Source organism: Triturus cristatus, chromosome 6 (assembly GCF_964204655.1).
Source record: "Triturus cristatus chromosome 6, aTriCri1.1, whole genome shotgun sequence".
In the NCBI taxonomy this organism is placed as follows: Eukaryota; Metazoa; Chordata; class Amphibia; order Caudata; family Salamandridae; genus Triturus; species Triturus cristatus.
In genome coordinates, this window is record NC_140589.1 from 760,715,763 (window position 1) to 760,735,684 (window position 19,922).

A 19,922-nucleotide genomic window follows, 5' to 3' on the forward strand; every position below is an offset into this window, starting at 1 on the left:
AGAGTCGATTGGCGGGCATTGGTTTTGAGTAAAGTGGTGTAGAGTGAATTTGGCAATGTGGGGGGAGTGCCATGCGATGTGTTATTCTCCTCCTGAGTTTCTGGGTGTTTTAAGCTTTTGACCAGGGCTTCCCAGACTCTGGCTCCAGCTATCTGGCTAATATCTAGCCTTGCCTCCCGTACGGGTACTTCAACTTCATATAACAATCACTAGGATATCAGTAACTAGGATTTAATGGAGACAAACAAAGACATGCTCGGTCTGAAATATATTGAATATGGATTCAGTTTTTCATTCTCAAATTTTAGCTCCTATGTTCGCTTGAAAAGTTTCCAACATGTACTGCTAGATTCATGAGCATTTATCGATTCATAAACACCACGTGTTTCAGCCCTTGAGTGCTTTTTCAAGGCTTGGAACATGTATGTTGAGTGTCTAATTATTTTCTGAGAGTTGTAGCATCCCACCATTTGTACATTTTCATCAATTTTCTCACAAATATATGTTTTTCAGTAAGGCTTTCCTCATATTGTTACTCTGTTTATTATTTGTTTAAATGTATCTAGCACTTTCTTCCAATTGTGTCATACACATGATAATATGTGCAAAATTAGATGTGGACAAGTGAAAAAACCTCTTAAAAGCAAGAATGGCAAAAGAAAAACAACAGGTCTCGCCTTTATAATGCACATGTTTGTAAAGTATTGTTAAAAAAAGTAAAATTACAAAAATAATCAAAATACTAGAGGAAAAGCAAACACATTTCTTATGGTATCTCTAAACTGTACATTGAAATTCTTTCTTTGTAAATGGCCTGATTTGTTTTTCAAATATTAGGCTTATGGAATTCCACAAGACGTGTCATGCTAAGTACACCATCTGTTTCATATGCTAGCTAAAAAAGTGCAGCAGATGGCTATTCCCTCCAGCACCATAAAAACGTTGTGTGCCAAAGCTTGTGTTTTCATACACTGTGAAATGCATAAAATAGAACAAAAATAACCCTTTAAGTCAGCCAATCAGAAGGATCATAAAGAGTCTATGCTCAAGGGGTGGGACAAATTGCCAGAAGGGGATGGCAAGCCATGGATTAATCAGCATGCAAATGAGTGTGAAATAAAGCCATCCTATGGTAAGCAATGGGTGGTCTGTATACCCACTGGAAGGTTACAGTAGTCTTTCTCAACCAGGCACATTGTGCTGTCAGGTTATGAGACCTAAGGCACAATATTTACCAAACATATGTGAAAGCTATATCAAGTGAATGGTCTTTCTGTTGTTTGTTAAACACAACCAGCGATGAAGAAAGATCAAGGAGCATTGGTAGTCTACGCCATAGCTTGGGTCCAGTAAAATGAAGGACCATCACTGAAAAGCATCATGGAGATCGAGGGCAGAAAAGAAAAGACCTTATCTGGGAAGCTATATATTTATAATAGATACATTTAATGATACATATGAAGTAAATCAACAAGGTAATAAGGAGCAATTCTCTATCTACATACGGATCACTAAACTGTCCTCTCAACATCTAAAATGATGTTGTAAAATCTCAAGGCATTTAAAAATTTTGTTATAGGAAATCTAGAGGCCTTGACACAGAACCTCCTGCCACTCCCCCTGTGACATGAATCACGGCTTAATGGGTTTAATTTTGAGAGAGCATAATTTACTTGGAGGCTCCTGTGGAGGGGTGTTGTGCTATCTATTGTAAGAGGTTGAGTTGTACACATTTGCCAGCATCCTTAATTGTAAAACTCATAATTTTGACACTGAACCTGATTTTCAGTGACCATTAAAGAGCTTGAAGATATCAATGTGTTGGTTCTGTGCATCTGCTGCTTTCTACATCAATGTTAGCGTAAGGTCAATCTATCTGTAGGGTTTTAAGATCTAGGTGGTGATAGACACACTATACTCCGATATTGTCATGTGTTGATATATATTCCTACAGGTTTGACAGTGACAGCGGTGAAAGACTCGGGAGAGTGGAATTTGGAGGCTGGAGCACTGGTGCTTGCTGACGGAGGACTATGCTGCATTGATGAGTTCAATAGCATCAAGGAGCATGACAGGACGAGCATTCACGAAGCAATGGAGCAGCAAACCATAAGTGTGGCGAAAGCTGGGTAAGAGTTTTTACCAGTAGCCTAGTCTTTAATACCCTCCACAGTCTTCAAGGGATAACATGAGGTTTCAGATCCAAATCCAGGTCAACTAGTCAAGGCCCTGGCTAATGCCAACTCAATACACAATGTCACCATGACGGACAGCACAACTTATTTTACTAATGTACTTTTTAGCATTGTAGAGCTGATCATCTCAAGTGTTTTGCTCAGGAGCTAACCACTATGCTCCTAATTTCTGACTAATTTATTTGATGTTTTATCCTTTGTTGCCTTTTAGTTTAGTGTTAATCTGTAGTCCTTGTCAGAAGGCCTTTTCCTTCTATACACCCAGGATCAGGAACAACATCCCCATATACATCAGGTCTGCCGTAATGCTGCTCCAATTTAGGGACGAGTTGAAAAGTCACCTCCTTAAAGAACACTCCATTACAATGCATAAACTGTCCGCAACCCATCTATAGCTCCTATAATTTGATGACTTTACGCTTGACTTTGACACTGTGAAATGCTCTGCTGTCTTCAGGCCATGTGCATGCTATAAAAATACCATGTACATACTTACATACATACATATATACTCTGAGGAACCTGAGGAGGGAGGCTCGTGTAACGAGCTGTGACTTCCCTCCCCATCTGCCTTGCTTTTGAAGCCATGCCAGAGATGCCCCTGCCCTCACCGATTCTCGCTCCTCCTACTGTGTGTGAAAGGAGCGGTACTAGACCGTTGTGTATGCCTGATGTGGGCTCCGGTAGGATGGGAGAGCTTGATGCCCGCTCCATACAATAGATGCACCTCCCGTCTGGGAGCTACAGATACCAGTTCTAGAACTGCTCGTGCCCTGCTTGTTTTTACGCTTAACCATGTCTCTAGTTGCAGTTAGGCTGAGGAATGCATATATGCTCCCTACGGTTGTCATTGCAACCCTGTTAAAGGGATCACTACATTGCGTCATTAGATATGTATCACCTGTACCGATGTGTGCCATTGTCTGCTTTACCTGCAAATATTTAATAAAAGTGTTCTGAGAGAAAAAAAATAATATATATATATATATATATATATATATATATATATATATATATATATATATATATATATATATATATATATATATATATATATATATATATATATATATATATATATATATATATATATATATATATATATATATATATATATATATATATATATACATATATATATATATGTATTATCTACTGGCGGTCGCCAGTAGATAGTTCTAGTTAGGACCGAGTTACCATAGGAAATCTGAAAATTCTATTTTGAATAACTTTGGCGCCGGTTGACTTATCTTCGTGAAATTTTCAAACCTGATGGGGCTCTATGCTCAGCACCTAGGGGTGATTCGTCAAGCGGGGGCTGAGAAAAAAGGGGGGTCCCAAAACGCGTTTTCCCCATGCATTTTCCCATAGGACCTTTAGTCGAAGGTACAGCCCGAACGGCTGAACTGAATTACTTGAAATTTGGCAAAGAGGTAGTCCTCAGGTCAGGCATGTGCCTTTTGCTTAAATGGTGTAAATCCGTTCAGTAGTTCCTGAGAAAATCAAAAGTAAAATCACATATATATCTGGGCGGAGCCTAACTACACATCTCATCGTGAGATCTGATTGGCTGTCAGCACTTCATCCAAGAAGTGTTGGCAGCCATCTTAGGACCAATATACATGATAGCACCTCATTAAAAAGCATTGCAGTTAATATAAGGTTTTAAGACTTTAGTTACATTATAAATCATTTGTTGATGGTACCATACTCATTTTAGGAATTGTGGTGTGGTCTAAGGTGATTTTACCATGTGAAAAAGCCTTCTGCTGTGATATCATGAATCATGTTTGAGAGAAAACTATTTTCTCATGCTTTTCCCACAGAGGTTTGGAAGGTGATCTATAAGCTACCTGAGAGCATATTTTCTGTAAATTCACATTATCTTTCTCAGTCATGTGAGAATGAAGTCTGACATTCTCAGTAAAACATGTACATCCAACAAGGGCAGAGACTGTCAGTTGATTCCTTTGTGTTCTACTGCAGCTTCCCAGAGTGTTCTAAAGAACAACTAGAGCGCTAACAGTCCTACTTATGACAAACGTATGGCACACCTGAAGCCATCTTGAATGGAATAAAGTGGTAACACTTAAAACATTTAATTTACAAAGCAACACAATGAGGGGATTCATTTTGCCATGGAAATTATGATTAGTGCTGCAGAAAGAAAAATTAGGGCACATTTTGACTTCTCAAATCCTCTTCTATGTCATAAAAAAAGTCTGACATGCAGACTGAAACATGCACTTTGAATACCAGCAGCAGACTTGCCTGGTGAGCAGTAGCTTTACTACAGTGATCTAATGAGCAACTAGAGTGCTAACATTCAGAATTTATGGCAAATGTGTGACACTTCTGAATGCCTTCTTGATGGAACCAAGTAAAAAACTGAAAGTATTTCCTACTGAGGAGACTGCAGTAAATGAGGAAATTAGGAAACTTCATAACAAATAAATCTCCCAAGATGGCCACCAGAGACAAAAGAGCCCAAATGTAGCCCAAATATCACCCAGATGTAGCCCAAGTATAGCCCAATGACAGAATGTCCCAGAGTGTTCTAACGAACAACTAGAGCGCTTACTGTCTTACTTATGACAAAAGTATGGCACACCTGAAGCCATCTTGATTGGAATAAACTGGTAACACTTAAAACATTTAATTTAAAAAGGAACTCAATGAGGGGGTCCATTTTGCCATAGAAATTATGATTAGTGCTGAAGAAAGAAAGATTAGGGCAGATTTTGAGTGACTTCTCAAATCCTCTTCTATTTCATTAAAAAATTCTGATATGCAGACTGAAACATGCACTTTTAATACCAGCAGCAGACTTCCGTGGTGAGCAGTAGCTTTACTACAGTGATCTAATGAGCAACTAGAGTGCTAACATTCAGAATGTATGGCAAATGTGTGACATATCTGCATACCTTCTTGATGGAATCAAAGTAAAAAACTGAAAGCATTTCCTACTGAGGAGACTGCAGTAAATGAGGAAATTAGGAAACTTCATAACAAATAAATCTCCCAAGATGGCCACCAGAGACAAAAGAGCCTAAATGCAGCACAAATATCACCCAGATGTAGCCCACATGTAGCCCAATTACAGAAGTGTGCAAAACACTTATTTTTTGTGTATTTGCTTTTTTATATAGTGCAGACTTGTCAGGTATTGGAATGTTTTACATAAGCATTGGTTACATCACACAAGATCAAATTCATTTTGATTGTAGACATGGGGAGATTAAGTGATTTGACCACAATCACAGAATGTTGAGCTGAAGCAGAAACTCCACCCTGGTTCCCCAGTTGCAAAGTCTGCAGCTCTGGAAGTAACACCACATCCTCTCGCCAAGGTGCAACATTTAATCAAGTGGTCAACTGGATAACAAAACATAAAGATTACAAATAATTTAAAAGTTCTTTGTCGCTATTTGAAAACTCAGAAAATATGTCCTCATTTTAGTTTTTTAGAGCACTAACCATAATTTTGATGCAAATAAGACCCTCTCATATATGTAATTTCTAAAGGAAATACTCTAGGTATTACAGTTTTGATTACATCAAGATGACGTCAGGCGTTCCACACTTTTGTAATAAATATAGAATGTTAGCAATCTAGTTCTTCATTGGGATACTGTTGAGAGGCAGAGGCCAGTGGCACGGACTCTGAAAATTGAAGGCAGGTAGGAGAATGCAGAGGCAACAATTTGACCACACTGGGCAGGCAAGAAGGGCAGTGGCAGCACAACAGACTATGGAGGGCAGTGGAAAGGGGGGCAGGGGCAACAAACCAACAATACAGGACTGGCAAGAGAGGCTGTGGCAATATAATAGACCATTGTGGGCAGAAGGAAGAGGCAGTGGTAGTACAACCATACATGCCAACAGACCTGTTTCAGCCAGGAAACGTCCAATGTTATTAAGCTCAAATGGGCTTTATTTGATCTGTCTCCTGTCTACAATCTCCTCTTTTTCAATGTAACTCAAAGGGGAAAATCAAAATGCCCGTTTTTTTTTTCAAAATCTCCCTCTTACCAAGTTCAAAATGTTCGCAAGTATGGGACATTGAATCATGGTAGGCAGGAGGAATTGGGGTAGGGACATGGACTCGGATAACAGAGGACAGGAGGGACATGGAGAGGTGCACCAAACTGACCCTACAGGGCAGGCATCAGAGTTTGCAGCAGCACAATACACCACACAGCGCATGCGGGACGGGAGTGCAGCACAACAATCCATAGAAAGCAATAGGGAGGGGACAGGGCCATGCACATGGACAACAGAGAACAGATGGGAAAGAGACAATGGTAGCTAGCTGACCATAATGGACAGACAGGAGAGAAAGCTGCAGCATAACAGACCATAAAGGGCAGGAGGGACGGATCAGGGGCATTACAATGGAACAGACAAGCCAGGAGGGAGGGAATAGGGGGTCTGCACATGGAAACAGAGGGCTGGGGGCAAGGTGGCAGGGCAGGAGCAGCAAGATGACCATGGAGGTCAGGCAGGATGGGAACTAGAAACAAGACACACCATGGAGAGCAACAATGAGACTATGGTGGCATACACACAGACCACACAGGGAAGGTGGGAGGGGCCATGGCAGATAAACCAAGGAAGTCTGGTGGTCTGCACATTCAAGAGAGACAAATAGAAAACATGCAAAAGGCAGGAAAGAAGCTTTAAAGTGCTGTTCGACTATGAAGGATTTCCATCAACAACCAGTGATTGGTCAGTATCATTATCTGGATATCCATCCTTCCCACCACTATAAACCTCTCCAAAAAGAGGTGTTCCATGTGGTGTAGGTGTCAGCCAGATCACCTGAATGTAACCCGGGAAGGGGAAAAAAGAAGACAGCAAAGATCACTGGTTTAGTCAAAAAATGTATCAGAAATGATATATGAAAGGTGCAGTGCAGAAACGTGAAAATTTAAAAAAGGATTTAGAGGAAAAAAGGGGAATTTTATTCAAGATATTCCTACTAATCCTTTGAATAAAAATTGGTGCAAAAACAGCTTTTAACAAATAGGCTGTGTGTCAATACGGTCGACATGTTTCAGCCTTCTTGACCCAATGGTCAAATGGCTTTCTTCAGGATCTTATAACATACATGTATTGCTACTGCAACAATAAATGTGACAAAAAATAAGTGCATAAAATACAACCTTCGTGGTGTATAACTCTTCGTGCGATCGGTATATATGAATTACCTGTACACAAAAAGGAAACACAACTGCAAGTTTAATCATTCACTCTCTTGATTTGATAGTATATATTGAACAAGACCAATAACATATCTCCAAGCGCTTACCTGATTAGCACGAGGAGTAAGCCTCACCTCACCCGGTACTGACTCAGGTTAAGGGAGGCCCCGCCCTGTAAATTAGAGGGAAGGGTTGCGACAATATGGTTATAGATGAGAGAGATCTCTCGTTAGCACTATGCCAAAAATCATTGGTTTTGAAGGATCGCATTTGGGATCCAGAAAAACAAGACATCCGTTCAAACACTCTGCTAGACAACTCATCAAACAGAAAGACGATATATAAGGTAGTTCGGGCGTCCGTTCTTTATCTCTACAGTTGTACACTGTTTGCTTAAAAACTACGGTGCCTGTAATCAAATCTATGTAGGCAAGCTCTACAAATGTGTGACAGTACTAGGGATATTAATGAACTGTCCATTTGGTAAGCTACGGGCGAAACCCAAAGGAGACTCAATCACGGACTAGTAATCCATCGCTCTAAAACAGAACGCGCGACAAGTTCTTAACAAAACTCATTACAGAGAACACGTTCGCCTACCTCTCCGTCGGTACCTCGAGATATGTCTGAGCCGTTTGGGAGGTAACGGAAGGTCTGAATCGCGGTCATTTAAACAACAGCGAAGCACGCAAAATTGCGTGTAAATCAATCAACCAATGACCATCGTGTGACGTCATCGGCAGAAAATATGTAACCAATCAGTGTATAGTAACGTTCCAAAACTACAAAATGACGTGTGCAAACTGGGAAGTAGTAGTTTTGAAAAATGTTAGCTTTATCGATCATGACAGTGGGAGAAACTTAACAAATCCAAAAACTGTTTATTCAAGAGGCTGGTATATGTAAAAAAGGTCCATAGCTTAATATCTTGAACACTTCCTTAAGAATAACGCCTTATTCAAAGCTTCATTGGAAAGGATGGAAAACAAATAAGCGTTTAGTTTGAGTAAGCGTTTATTTTATGTGTTTTTTTTATGTGTGCATTCACTTGAATCTATAAAACATTGTGAGGTCCGCCACGTGTGTAGCATGCTGATCGGATGGGTATAAAAATAACCTCAATTATCTGTGCTAGGTCTGTGATAGATGGAGCTGCACCACACCGACTAGCTTACTACAAAACCGGCATGAAAATACATGCCATTACAGTATTTTCGCTGATGAGCATATGTTTGCAGTTAAGAGAATCTAAAGACAAAACTGCAAAAAGTGTACATTATAAGGAAGACCATGGGATGTCATCGTTTAGGCCTTCTAAATCACTGTGAATTTTAAAGACCCATCTTTGTTCTTTACGGAACAAAAAATTAGATATATCACTGACATGAGACGGTACAAAAGGTTTTTCTAGAACCGTCCAAGTGAAATCGTTGGCTTGGTGATTGGCCTCAAGAAAATGTCGTGTTAACCTGGTGTTTGTTTTCTTGCATCTGAATGTACTCTTATGCTCAAGCATCCGTTGTCTAACTTTGCGGGTAGTCATGCCTACATATCGATATTTACACGGGCATTCGATCAGGTAAATCAAATTTTCACTATTACAATTGGTAAAAGTCCTTTGTTCCCACGGTGTCTTAGTGCCAATGTCTATAGATTTAGAATGTTTAGTTTGTGGGCAGATTGAACATGTACCACAAGGGTGGTGTCCCTGGACCGCTGGTAAATCCCACAATGTACCAATTTGACGTGGTCTGTCTTCTTGAGGTCTTGTGTGAACCAATTTGTCTCTAAGATTCACTCCTCTCTTTAAAGAAAATAAGGGTAACTGTATCTTTTCGTTGCATGAATTTAAAAGACGCCAATGTTTCTTAACACACTTTTGAATCCCATTAGTTAAAGTACTGAAAGTGTGGACAAAGGTTAGCCGGTCCATCGGAGGTTTTTCAAAAGGAGGTTCTATCAAAGCCTCCCTGTTGTTGTTGGAGGCCCGTTTGAAAGCTTTTTTAATCAAACTTTTTGGATACTTTTTCTCAATCAATTGTTCAGTTAGGTTTTGCGCATGCCTCTGGTATTTGTCTTGTGTTGAGCAATTACGTCTTACACGCAAAAATTGCCCATACGGGAGATTGTCTCTAAGAGATTTAGGGTGTTGGCTGTCGTATCTGAGGAGAGAATTACGAGCCATAGGTTTCTTATAGAGTTCACTTTCCAATCCTGTTGGAGTTGTAAAAATGGATAAGTCCAGAAAAGACAATTTTTCTTTGTGGGCTTCAACTGTGAACTTTAAGAAGTTGTTTCTAGTGTTCAACCACTGTAAAAAGGAAGAGATCGAAGACAGATCTCCGCACCATACTACAAAAATATCATCGATGTAGCGCTTCCATAATCTGATTGAGTCAAGGAAGGGATTGTCATGATTGAGTACATGCTCCTGTTCAAAAGAGTGTACGTATAGGTTGGCTAGACTGGGAGCAAAAATGCTTCCCATGCTGGTACCTGAGACTTGAAGGTATATAGTGTCTTCAAATTTGATTTTTTTTTTCTTCATAGCCAAATGTGCAAGCGTCATGATGAAGTGAACAGGAGTGATGGAATCCAAAACCGTATCATTCAGGATGGAGAAGATGGTGTCAAGAGTTTCATCTTGTGGGATGGATGTATACAATGATTCTACATCTAATGATACTAAAAAATCTTTTTCGATATCAAAATCCACTGTGGGTAGTAAACGTAAGACATCCTTGGTATCTTGTAGATAGGTAGGCATACCTTTTACCAATGGCCTCAAAAAATGATCTACGAAAGTAGACAGAGGTTCTAGTAGTGATCCTTGGCCCGATATTATGGGCCTTCCTGGTGGTGGACGTTGGGTTTTGTGTACTTTGGGTAAAGTATAAAAGTATGGCATCACCGGATGTGGGGTATGCAAAAACAGTGCTTCTAGTGAAGTAATCCAGCCATTAGCTAATGCTTCTTCCACTGCTTCTGTAATGGCTTTCTTAATTCTTTCTGTAGGGCCATGGCAGCACAGAAGCCCATGCATGGCAAACGGGAGGGTTAGTGGCAGCACAATGGCTATGATGGGCAAGAAGGAGGGTGCAGGGGCATGCACAAAGAACCATGGAGGATAAAAGGGAGGGTCAGGACCTGGGCACAGACAAGAGAGTTCAGGGGAAGGGGCCTCACAACAGACCGCGCGGGGCAGGCAGGAGGAGCAGATGCAGCACAACAGATCAGGGAGGGCAGAAGGGTGTGGCAGTAAAATGGAGCATGGAGGACAGGAGGAAGGGGATATGGGCATGGCATGTGGACAGGCAGGGTGGAGGTGGCAGGGACAGGTTACAGTCATCTGACAATGCTAGGCAGGTGGGAGGGGAGTGGCAGCTCAACAGAACACTCAGAGTAGATAGGAGTGGCAGGTCCATGGAACATAGTGGGCAAAAAGGATGGAGCAGGGGCATGCACAAAGACATCGGAGGGCAGGGGGAAGGAGAATAGGGGCAGCAAGCTAAGCACAGAGGCTAAGCAGGAGGTCAATGATGGGCCATAGAATTGGGCAATGGAGGGCAGGAGGAGTGGACTGGTACATCATGCTAAATGGAGGGCAGTGGCAGCACATCAGACCATGCATGGCAGGAGGGAGGAGGCTAGTCCATGGATTCAGACAGAGGATAGGGAGGAGGTGGATGGGGCAGCAAGCTAACTGTTCAGAGAAGGTGGGTATTAGGAACTTTATTGTTTTTAAAATGTAGGTCTGTGCGAACTACTTGAAATATGAACAAGTATGCAGCATAATCTCACGTTTATTCAGGAAGAAGAGGACGTTTGTGACTGTGACTCCGGGCTCACTTGGCAGAAACACCCCCTGACCCTCCACCCCCATCGCAAAATGTAATGTCCATGAAAAGGGTAGGTGGACGCAGTGTTATATAGAACATAGTCCTGAGAGCACGAGTGAAAATGAAAACTAGATGTAGTATATGGTATAAACTATGCACCAAAAAGTGTGATATAAGATGAACCGGGGCGTGAAATATAATATGCAATACATTGTGCGCAATGACAGATTGATTGGAGAGCGCGAGATAGCACAGGCACTAGCGCGTGCTATGCGATATGGGCCTTGGAGTGTAATATGCACAGGGCAGTGTTGTGTAACATAACTAGTCTCTAAAGTTGTAATATAAAATATGTGCTGGGGAGTGTAACGTTGCATATGCACTGTGACAAAGATATGGATCCCAGATTGTAATATGTATGGCATAGCGCTGTGCGTTATAACATACACATCGAGGAAGGCACGTTAGATGGGGCAATATAACCCATGCGAAGGCAAGTGTGGCATGACATGTTCACGGGGTGGTGTTACAGTGCACATGGGCTAGAGAGTGTCATAGCATACACACTAGCTGGTGGAATACAACACAGAGGTGTGAGGCAATCAGCGGGCACTGGTGGGTGTAACACAGCATTGGGCTCAGCCAGGAGCATGCTGTGACTCTCAAGTGAGGTTCGTCTCCTTTCCAGAGAGTAAAATAAAAAGTATTACACATCCGGCGGTGGATGTGTTTTTTATTAACCGTGAGGGGGGTTTCTTGCATAGTTTGGTCGAATTTTTGTCGAATCCCCTTTGAATGGCTTGGTGTGCGTGTATATTAAATGTGCCCGTCAATAGCTACCCATGTTTGTATAAATAACCGACAAGGGTGTCTACTTGGAGAGTACCCACCGGCGGGGGCGCCGGGATTAGGCACGGTAGGGCGTCAGACACGTCAGAGCTTCACTAGCGGTGTAAATACATTCCATGTGGATTCATTCTATGCATAGTCGCCTTTTAATGAATATCACGCAAATCGTCATGGTGATAGGTACATACGGTTTGTCCAGCATGTCCTAGGTGTTTCTATAAATATATATATTTTTTAAATAATAAAAAACAAAGGCCGGCCCCGGTGGATGGGGTCCCCAGAGCCATAAGTGGCCTGAGGAGGGGGGCAACGCAGCCCCCTCCTAAAGAATTTAAATTAAAAAAAGGCCATGACCCGGGGGTTGGGGTCCCCGGGGCCGATTAAGGCCTTGGGAGGGCCAAATTTATTTTTTTCAACAAAAAAAAATAGGGTGCAGGCCCTGGGGGATGGGGTCCCCAGGGCCAGTAAATTAGAAAAAGAAGGGGGGCCACACAGCCCTCCTTCTTAAAAAAAATAAAATAAATAAAAGACCGGCATCGCGCTGGAGGCCACGCCCCCTCCTTGCAGCACTCTGCAAACGCGCCCCCTGGCCAGTTGTAAGTTGGGGAATTAATTCCCCTTCAATACTGAGGGTCCCTGAGGGCCAACTAGCCCGACAGGTATCTCCAGTGTGTGCCAGGGAGCTGCGTTGCAGACAGGTGTTCTGAGGCCACGCCCCTTTTTACACCTCTATGCAACGCAGCTCTGTGGCGCTTACTGGAGGTACCTAGTGGGCTAGTTTGACCCTAGGGACCCTTAGGATTCAAGGGGACTTAATCTCTCAACTTAGAACAGCCACAGGGCGCGTTTACACAGTGGTGAAGGGAGGGGACGGAGCCTGAGGTGACGTGTGCAAACACGCCCTGTGGCGCGTTTTAAGTTGGGGAAATCATTCCCTTTCAATCCTGAGGGACCCTGGGGGCCAACTAGCCCACCAGGTGCTTCCAGTAAGTGCCACTGCTCTGCGTTGCAGAGAGGTGGTGCAGGCCGTGCCCCTTTTTACACCTCTCTGCAATGGCGCTTACTGGACATACCTAGTGGGCTATTTTGCCCCTAGGGATCCTCAGGATTCAAGGGGACTTAATCTCCCAACGTAAAAAACTGCCACAGGGCATGTTTACACAGTGGGGAAGGAAGGGGACGGGGCCTGAGGTGACGTGTGCAAACACGCCCTATGGCGCGTTTTAAGTTGGGGATATAATTCCCCTTCAATCCTGAGGGCCCCTGGGTGCTAACTAGCCCACCAGGTGCTTCCAGTAAGCGCCACTGAGCTGCGTTGCAGAGAGGTGGTCCAGGCCGTGCCACTTTTTACACCTCTCTGCAACGCAGCTCTGTGGCGCATACTGGAGGTACCTAGTGGGCTAGTTGGACCCTAGGGACCCTCAGGATTCAAATGAACTTAATCTCCCAACTAACAAGCATTGGCATAGCCAATAGGTCTCGCCTTTGGGACCTTATAAGTATTTAGCCATGCAACAGTTGCATAACTAAATACTTATAAGGTCCCAAAAGCGAGACCTATTGGCTATGCCAAGCGGCCGTGAAAGTGATCGTGATCAAACATCAAAGCGGTCAAAGCGGCCGTGCGGTGCGAAAGTGAAAGTAATCGCGGTAAAGCGCAGCGCGCGCGCCCGCGCACATGCACTGTAGCTCTAGGCTGGCCTGGTAGCACTTTTTGGAGCCCTCTCAATAAGTCTCGGCAGACCAGCGCATGCGCTGGGTCAGGCGAGACCTAAAAACGGCCACAGGGCGTGTTTACACAGTGGTGAAGGGAGGGGACGGGGCCTGAGTTAACGTGTGCAAACAAGACCTGTGGCGCGTTTTAAGTTGGGGAAATTATTCCCCTTCAATCCTGAGGGACCCTGGGGGCCAACTAGCCCACCAGGTGCTTCCAGTAAGCACCACTCCGCTGCGTTGCAGAGAGGTGGTCTAGGCCGTGCCCCTTCTTACATCTCTCTGCAACGCAGCTCTGTGGCGCTTACTGGAGGTACCTAGTGGTCTAGTTGGACCCTAGGGACCCTCAGGATTCAAGGGGACTTAATCTCCCAACTTAAAACGGCCACAGGGCGTGTTTACACAGTGGGGAAGTGAGGGGACGGGGCCTGAGGTGACCTTGTGCAAAAACGCCCCGTGGCGCGTTTTAAGAGGTAGTTTTAATCCCCTGCCCTATTATATACTAGGGGCTTACAGAGGAGGTCATGCTGATCACAGGGGGACCCCAACGCATAGTGTTCCCTAGTGTATGTAGGTGTTTTCACTGTATTCTGAGTGTCTTTTAACATAGCACTGGCTCTAGGACTAGTTAGTCAGACTCAGTTACCACCAGTATCCGTCTGAAAAAAGTTGAGGGTATAGGATGATTTTGCAACAAGGCTTCTTTCTGCTCTTCTGTTTGTTCTTTCTGCACGTTATCCTTCTTCCTGCACTTTTCTTTGTCTTTAAGGACTTCTGTTGCTTCTTTCTGCATTTCTTTTTTTTCTTTCTGTGCATTTTTTCTTCTTACTTCACATGTCCTATCTCTGTAGGCATAGTTAGAAATTAGCATTTAAAAAACCTTTGAAATTCACTGAAAAAACAATAGGTTTCAGGCACGTTATAGTTAGGAATTAGTATTTAAAAAACCTTAGAAATTCACTGAAAAAACCATAGGTTTCAGGGGCGTTATAGTTAGCTGGACTTTTCACTCGTACAAAACCATTGAAATTCCCCCGTTATAGTTAGTTCAGCTAACTATAACTCGCGCGCCCGCAATGCACTGCTGATGACGTCACATATTACATCACTCATGACATGGTCCGTGACATCACTCATGACATCACTGATGACATCTCAAATTACATCACTATTGTCATCACTGATGACATCATCCTTGTGATAGAGTGGCAGACCTCCTCTTCCCCTAATATAACCTTTGATACACACATTCAAAAATAGAAACTACAATGTTCAAAACAATGGACATACCAATACCAGTTACAACAACCTATTCAGTAATTCTAAGATCCACATACACATCCACTCATTCACCAACAGTCCTATACAGTCACTCATACATGTACTCACTCATCATATGTACTCACACACCTATACATCCTGTTACACAACGCCACTCATCCATAGAGTTACTCACACACATAGTCACTCATGCTAATAAAGAATCAAACATCCATTTACTTGCATATACAGTTATACACACACCACCACACTTACTTCTACAGAAACTTACACATACTTAGTCTTTTAAACAATCACTTATAGAAACACATACTTATTCATACAGGAACTCTTTCAATCTCTCACTCTCACATATACTCACTTATATACACCAATAGTCACATATACTAGTTTAAAACATATGTAGTTACTCATAAAGACACTATTGAGACAGTCATTCACTCACTAACACACCCATGCACACACTCCTCCACCCATACAGTCCTGCACACATGCTGTCTTCAACACATACAAACAGTGAGTCACTCATTCATGCACCTATGCACTACGTAATACCCCCCACCGAACCATACAGACACTCAGACACTCATACTGATACTCAAAAAACCAACTAATAACCTATATAGACACTCATGTAGCTACCCACCAACCCATGCAGCCACTTATACACAAAGTGAGAGACTGATACAGATATTTACACATTTAAACATTACTCACTAAGCCATGTATTCACTAAGATACACTTAATCAGTCAGTTATACAATCAATTTTTCAAAAACAAATCATCCATTTAGACACTTATATACCCATTTATTCTTCCATCGACCTTGAGATATACATATATAAAACATATGTAATTTTCAGAAAAACACACATTCACTGGATGATGTCATCAGTGATGTCATTTGAGATGTCATCAGTGATGTCAAGAGTGATGTCACTGACCATGTCATGAGTGATGTAATATGTGACGTCATCAGCAGTGCATTGCGGGCGCGCGAGTTATAGTTAGCTGAACTAACTATAACGGGGCAATTTCAATGGTTTTGTACGAGTGAAATGTCCAGCTAACTATATGGTTTTTTCAGTGAATTTCTAAGGTTTTTTAAATGCTAATTCCTAACTATAACGTGCCTGAAACCTATGTTTTTTTCAGTGAATATATATATATATATATATATATAAATATATACTCCACTTGTGCCTCGGTAATCCCACCACCGCCAAATCGAAGTGCGCGTCGGCGTTCCGGACCTCCGAGACTCGGTCCCAATATGCCACCAGATCCCACGAAAGGAGAGTCGACGCCGTGTCGTTCAGTTAATCCACTTTATTGTCAGCTGGTAATGTCAGACGCGTTTCGCCTGTCCCGCAGGCTTGCTCACTAAGTTAGTTAGGTTAGTGAGCAAGCCTGCGGGACAGGCGAAACGCGTCTGACATTACCAGCTGACAATAAAGTGGATTAACTGAACGACACAGCGTCGATTCTCCTTTCGTGGGATCTGGTGGCATATATATATATATATATATCGAAAGGTTGCCCTCTGAGGAAAGGCCACACCCGGATAGTAAGATCCTCCTTCGTGAGGACAGCAGTTGAGCCAGCCTCCACCTCCAACCAAGCACCAAACATGTTTCGGACGTTCAAGTCCTTGATAACTGGCAATAGAGGACAGACAACAGCAAGTAGTGGAAAGTGCCTCTTTATTTGATAAAGTCCCGCCCCAGTGGGCTTTGAGGTCTCGCTTGTAGGCGTGTGCAGTATTGCACCCTGGTTATCGTAGTTCCACTGTTAATGTGTCCATGTTGGTGCTCCTGGACGCCCTCCATTAAAACAATATTCACCCCAGTGGGTTTGGTAAAAGAAAAAGGCTGCCTCCTCTGCCTTTTGCAAAGTCACTCACGTTTGGGTACAACCCGGTCCAGTCGGGTCTCTGAATCAGCAACCCTGGATCCGCTGTATTTGCGGCGGGGCCCTTCCGCGACCGAGCAGGCCGCTTAAACATGTAGAACGAAAGGTTGCCCTCTGAGGAAAGGCCACACCCGGGAAGTAAGATCCTCCTTCGTGAGGACAGCAGCTAAGCCAGCCTCCACCTCCAACCAAGCGCCAAACATGTTTCGGACGTTCAAGCCCTTGATCACTGGGAATAGAGGACAGACAACAGCAAGTAGTGGAAAGTGCCTCTTTATTTGATAAAGTCCCGCCCCAGTGGGCGTTGAGGTCTCACTTGTAGGCGTGTGCAGTATTGCACCCTGGTTATCGTAGTCCCACTGTTAATGTGTCCATGTTGGTGCTCCTGGACGCCCTCCATTATAACAATATTCACCCCAGTGGGTTTGGTAAAATAAAAAGGCTGCCTCCTCTGCCTTTTGCAAAGTCACTCACGTTTGGGTACAACCCGGTCCAGTCAGGTCTCTGAATCAGCAACCCTGGATCCGCTGTATTTGCGGCGGGGCCCTTCCGCGACCGAGCAGGCCGCTTAAACATGTAGAACGAAAGGTTGCCCTCTGAGGAAAGGCCACACCCGGGAAGTAAGATCCTCCTTCGTGAGGACAGCAGCTAAGCCAGCCTCTACCTCCCATGGGGACGGACAGCAGCTAAGCCAGCCTCTACCTCCCATGGGGACGGGACTCCATATTTAAATAAAGCTATTCCTGCATAGATCCGCTGTCCCCGCCTGATGTTGTAGAGCTGGTGAAGAAGGGCAGCAAATTGCCCGAAACGTGTCTGGCAGTCTCGATTGGAAACTTTGAGGGCTGACTGGCACTGCTGCTGCCGGTGTGATCGTGTGCAGTAACCCCTTCAAGTGCGACCTCCTCATTGGGGCAACCTTTGTTTTTTCAAATTTAGCAGCCAGCCCGGTTGCGAGGGGGTCCCGCTACCTTAATCTGGTGGTTCCACGGTGCTTGAGTACTATGAGCGCTGACTGGAGTGAAGGGGGCCTGATTGCCGGTAAATATTGGCAGGAGTGCAAGTGACTCTACAATTTTTTCAAGCCCACTGGGGTAATGACATTGTGAGAACTACTTCATCGGGGTCTGCGGCACCCAACCGGGTTTTATTGGAATGGAGAGTCAAGAGCAGCTATGGGTTAAGACTACATCAACCATAATGCCTTGCTTGCTCATGCCCATGAGGGCAGGACTCCATATTTAAATAAAGCTATTCCTGCATAGATCCGCTGTCCCCGCCTGATGTTGTAGAGCTGGTGAACAAGGGCAGCTAATTGCCCGAAACGCGTCTGGCAGTCTCGATTGGAAACTTTGAGGGCTGACTGGCACTGCTGCTGCCGGTGTGATCGTGTGCAGTAACCCCTTCAAGTGCGACCTCCTCATTGGGGCAACCTTTGTTTTTTCATGTATATATATATATATATATATATATATATATATATATATATATTATATATAATATGATGAGGAGCTTCATGTAAATTTGGGATAACTTACTCTGAACGCGAGATTATTGACTTTTGATAACCCTGTGCCATTCCATTCACTTTCGCCTCTCATTCTTCCCCCCCCCACGCCCTCTTCTTCTCTCCCCCCCCCCCCCGGCCCGGAACCCCACTCCCCCCCCCCCTTCTCCTTTTCCCCACCTCTTTCCCCCCTGTCTTCGGGCTACCCTCCTCACTTTGCCTTGATTAAAATACTTCTTCACACCCTCTGTGTCTGCCCCTCTACTTTCCCTAGGTCACTGGACCTGTACTCCGCTACGGCATACTCCAATTGGGGCACCTTATGGAACTACTGTTGCACCACAGTATATATGCACTTGCATGATTCCCTTGGTAAACTAATTCAAATTGGTGTTTTCTTCTTTTTGGCTCAATTTAGTTATTATAATTTTTTTAAGCACGTATATTTTTATGACACATGAAATGCAATGTTTTCATTTAATTTTAAGGGAAGAAAAATGTCTTTATTCTTTGCTATGTTTTTAACATATGTAGTCTTTCTTTAAAAACTTAGTGGCACTGTTCATGTAACAGCGCCTAAAGTCTTTTACTTATCTTTATCAATTATGCAACAGTGTCTCTTTGGCTATATAGAGAACACTGCTACAATGTTTCCCCAGCTCTGATAAAGACCGCAAGGTCGAAACGCATCAGCGATAAATAAACTGTTTTTGGACTATACCTGGTGTGCGGGCTTCCTTGCAGCCGCGGCAGCGTCAACAAGGGATTGTGAATATATATATATATATATATATATATATATATATATATATATATATATATATATATATATATATATCCATCCCAAAACTTGCTCCTTCCGGACGCGAGGGACCCAAGAGAGGTGGCGCATATTCCGGCGGAGCGCGCCGGCTAGTAAATGTCTCCAAACAGTTCAATAAAATGCGCTCTCAGAAAACAGATACTCCAGTTCAATCTATTTCAACAGGGGTGTTAAATCTTACAACGCGTTTCAGCTCGTTGCAAAGCCTTGTTCCCGTAAGGTTAGTGCACAAAACATGGGGATTGATAAAGTTTACAATAGTGAACATAGATGAGGGACATACGAAAATAACTGATACAATGTCACAGGAATATGGCAGACATGTTGGAATGGAACTACTCCAGGGGTGTGTGCACTATGGATGAAGAGGAGGAGAGAAGAGCAGCAGCTCACATTATGTTTACTAAAAGACAGCCGAAAGGGGTTAGCAGGATAGAAAAGACTCAAATTCAACCTATTAATGACAAGTTACTCAAACTGGAGAAACTTAAGAGGTCAGAGATCTCTAAATGGTGGGAAGCAATTTCCTTACAGAATTATATTGACCAAGATATGGTGCCTAGAGGTCTATGCATTTTTACTACGCCAACCTATGAAAC

The 19,922-nt window shown here is 43.2% G+C and overlaps 1 protein-coding gene across 2 annotated transcripts in view; it reads left to right on the plus strand.

The window, feature by feature from the left end:
* The window catches only part of MCM9 (minichromosome maintenance 9 homologous recombination repair factor), a 325,876-nt gene that overhangs the window by 215,884 nt on the left and 90,070 nt on the right, over window positions 1–19,922 (plus strand). For both annotated transcript variants that reach the window (XM_085611281.1, XM_085611283.1), the window contains one exon: window positions 1,955–2,129. In XM_085611281.1, the coding sequence (XP_085467407.1) occupies window positions 1,955–2,129 (175 nt within the window). The remainder of the gene's footprint in view (window positions 1–1,954; window positions 2,130–19,922) is intronic.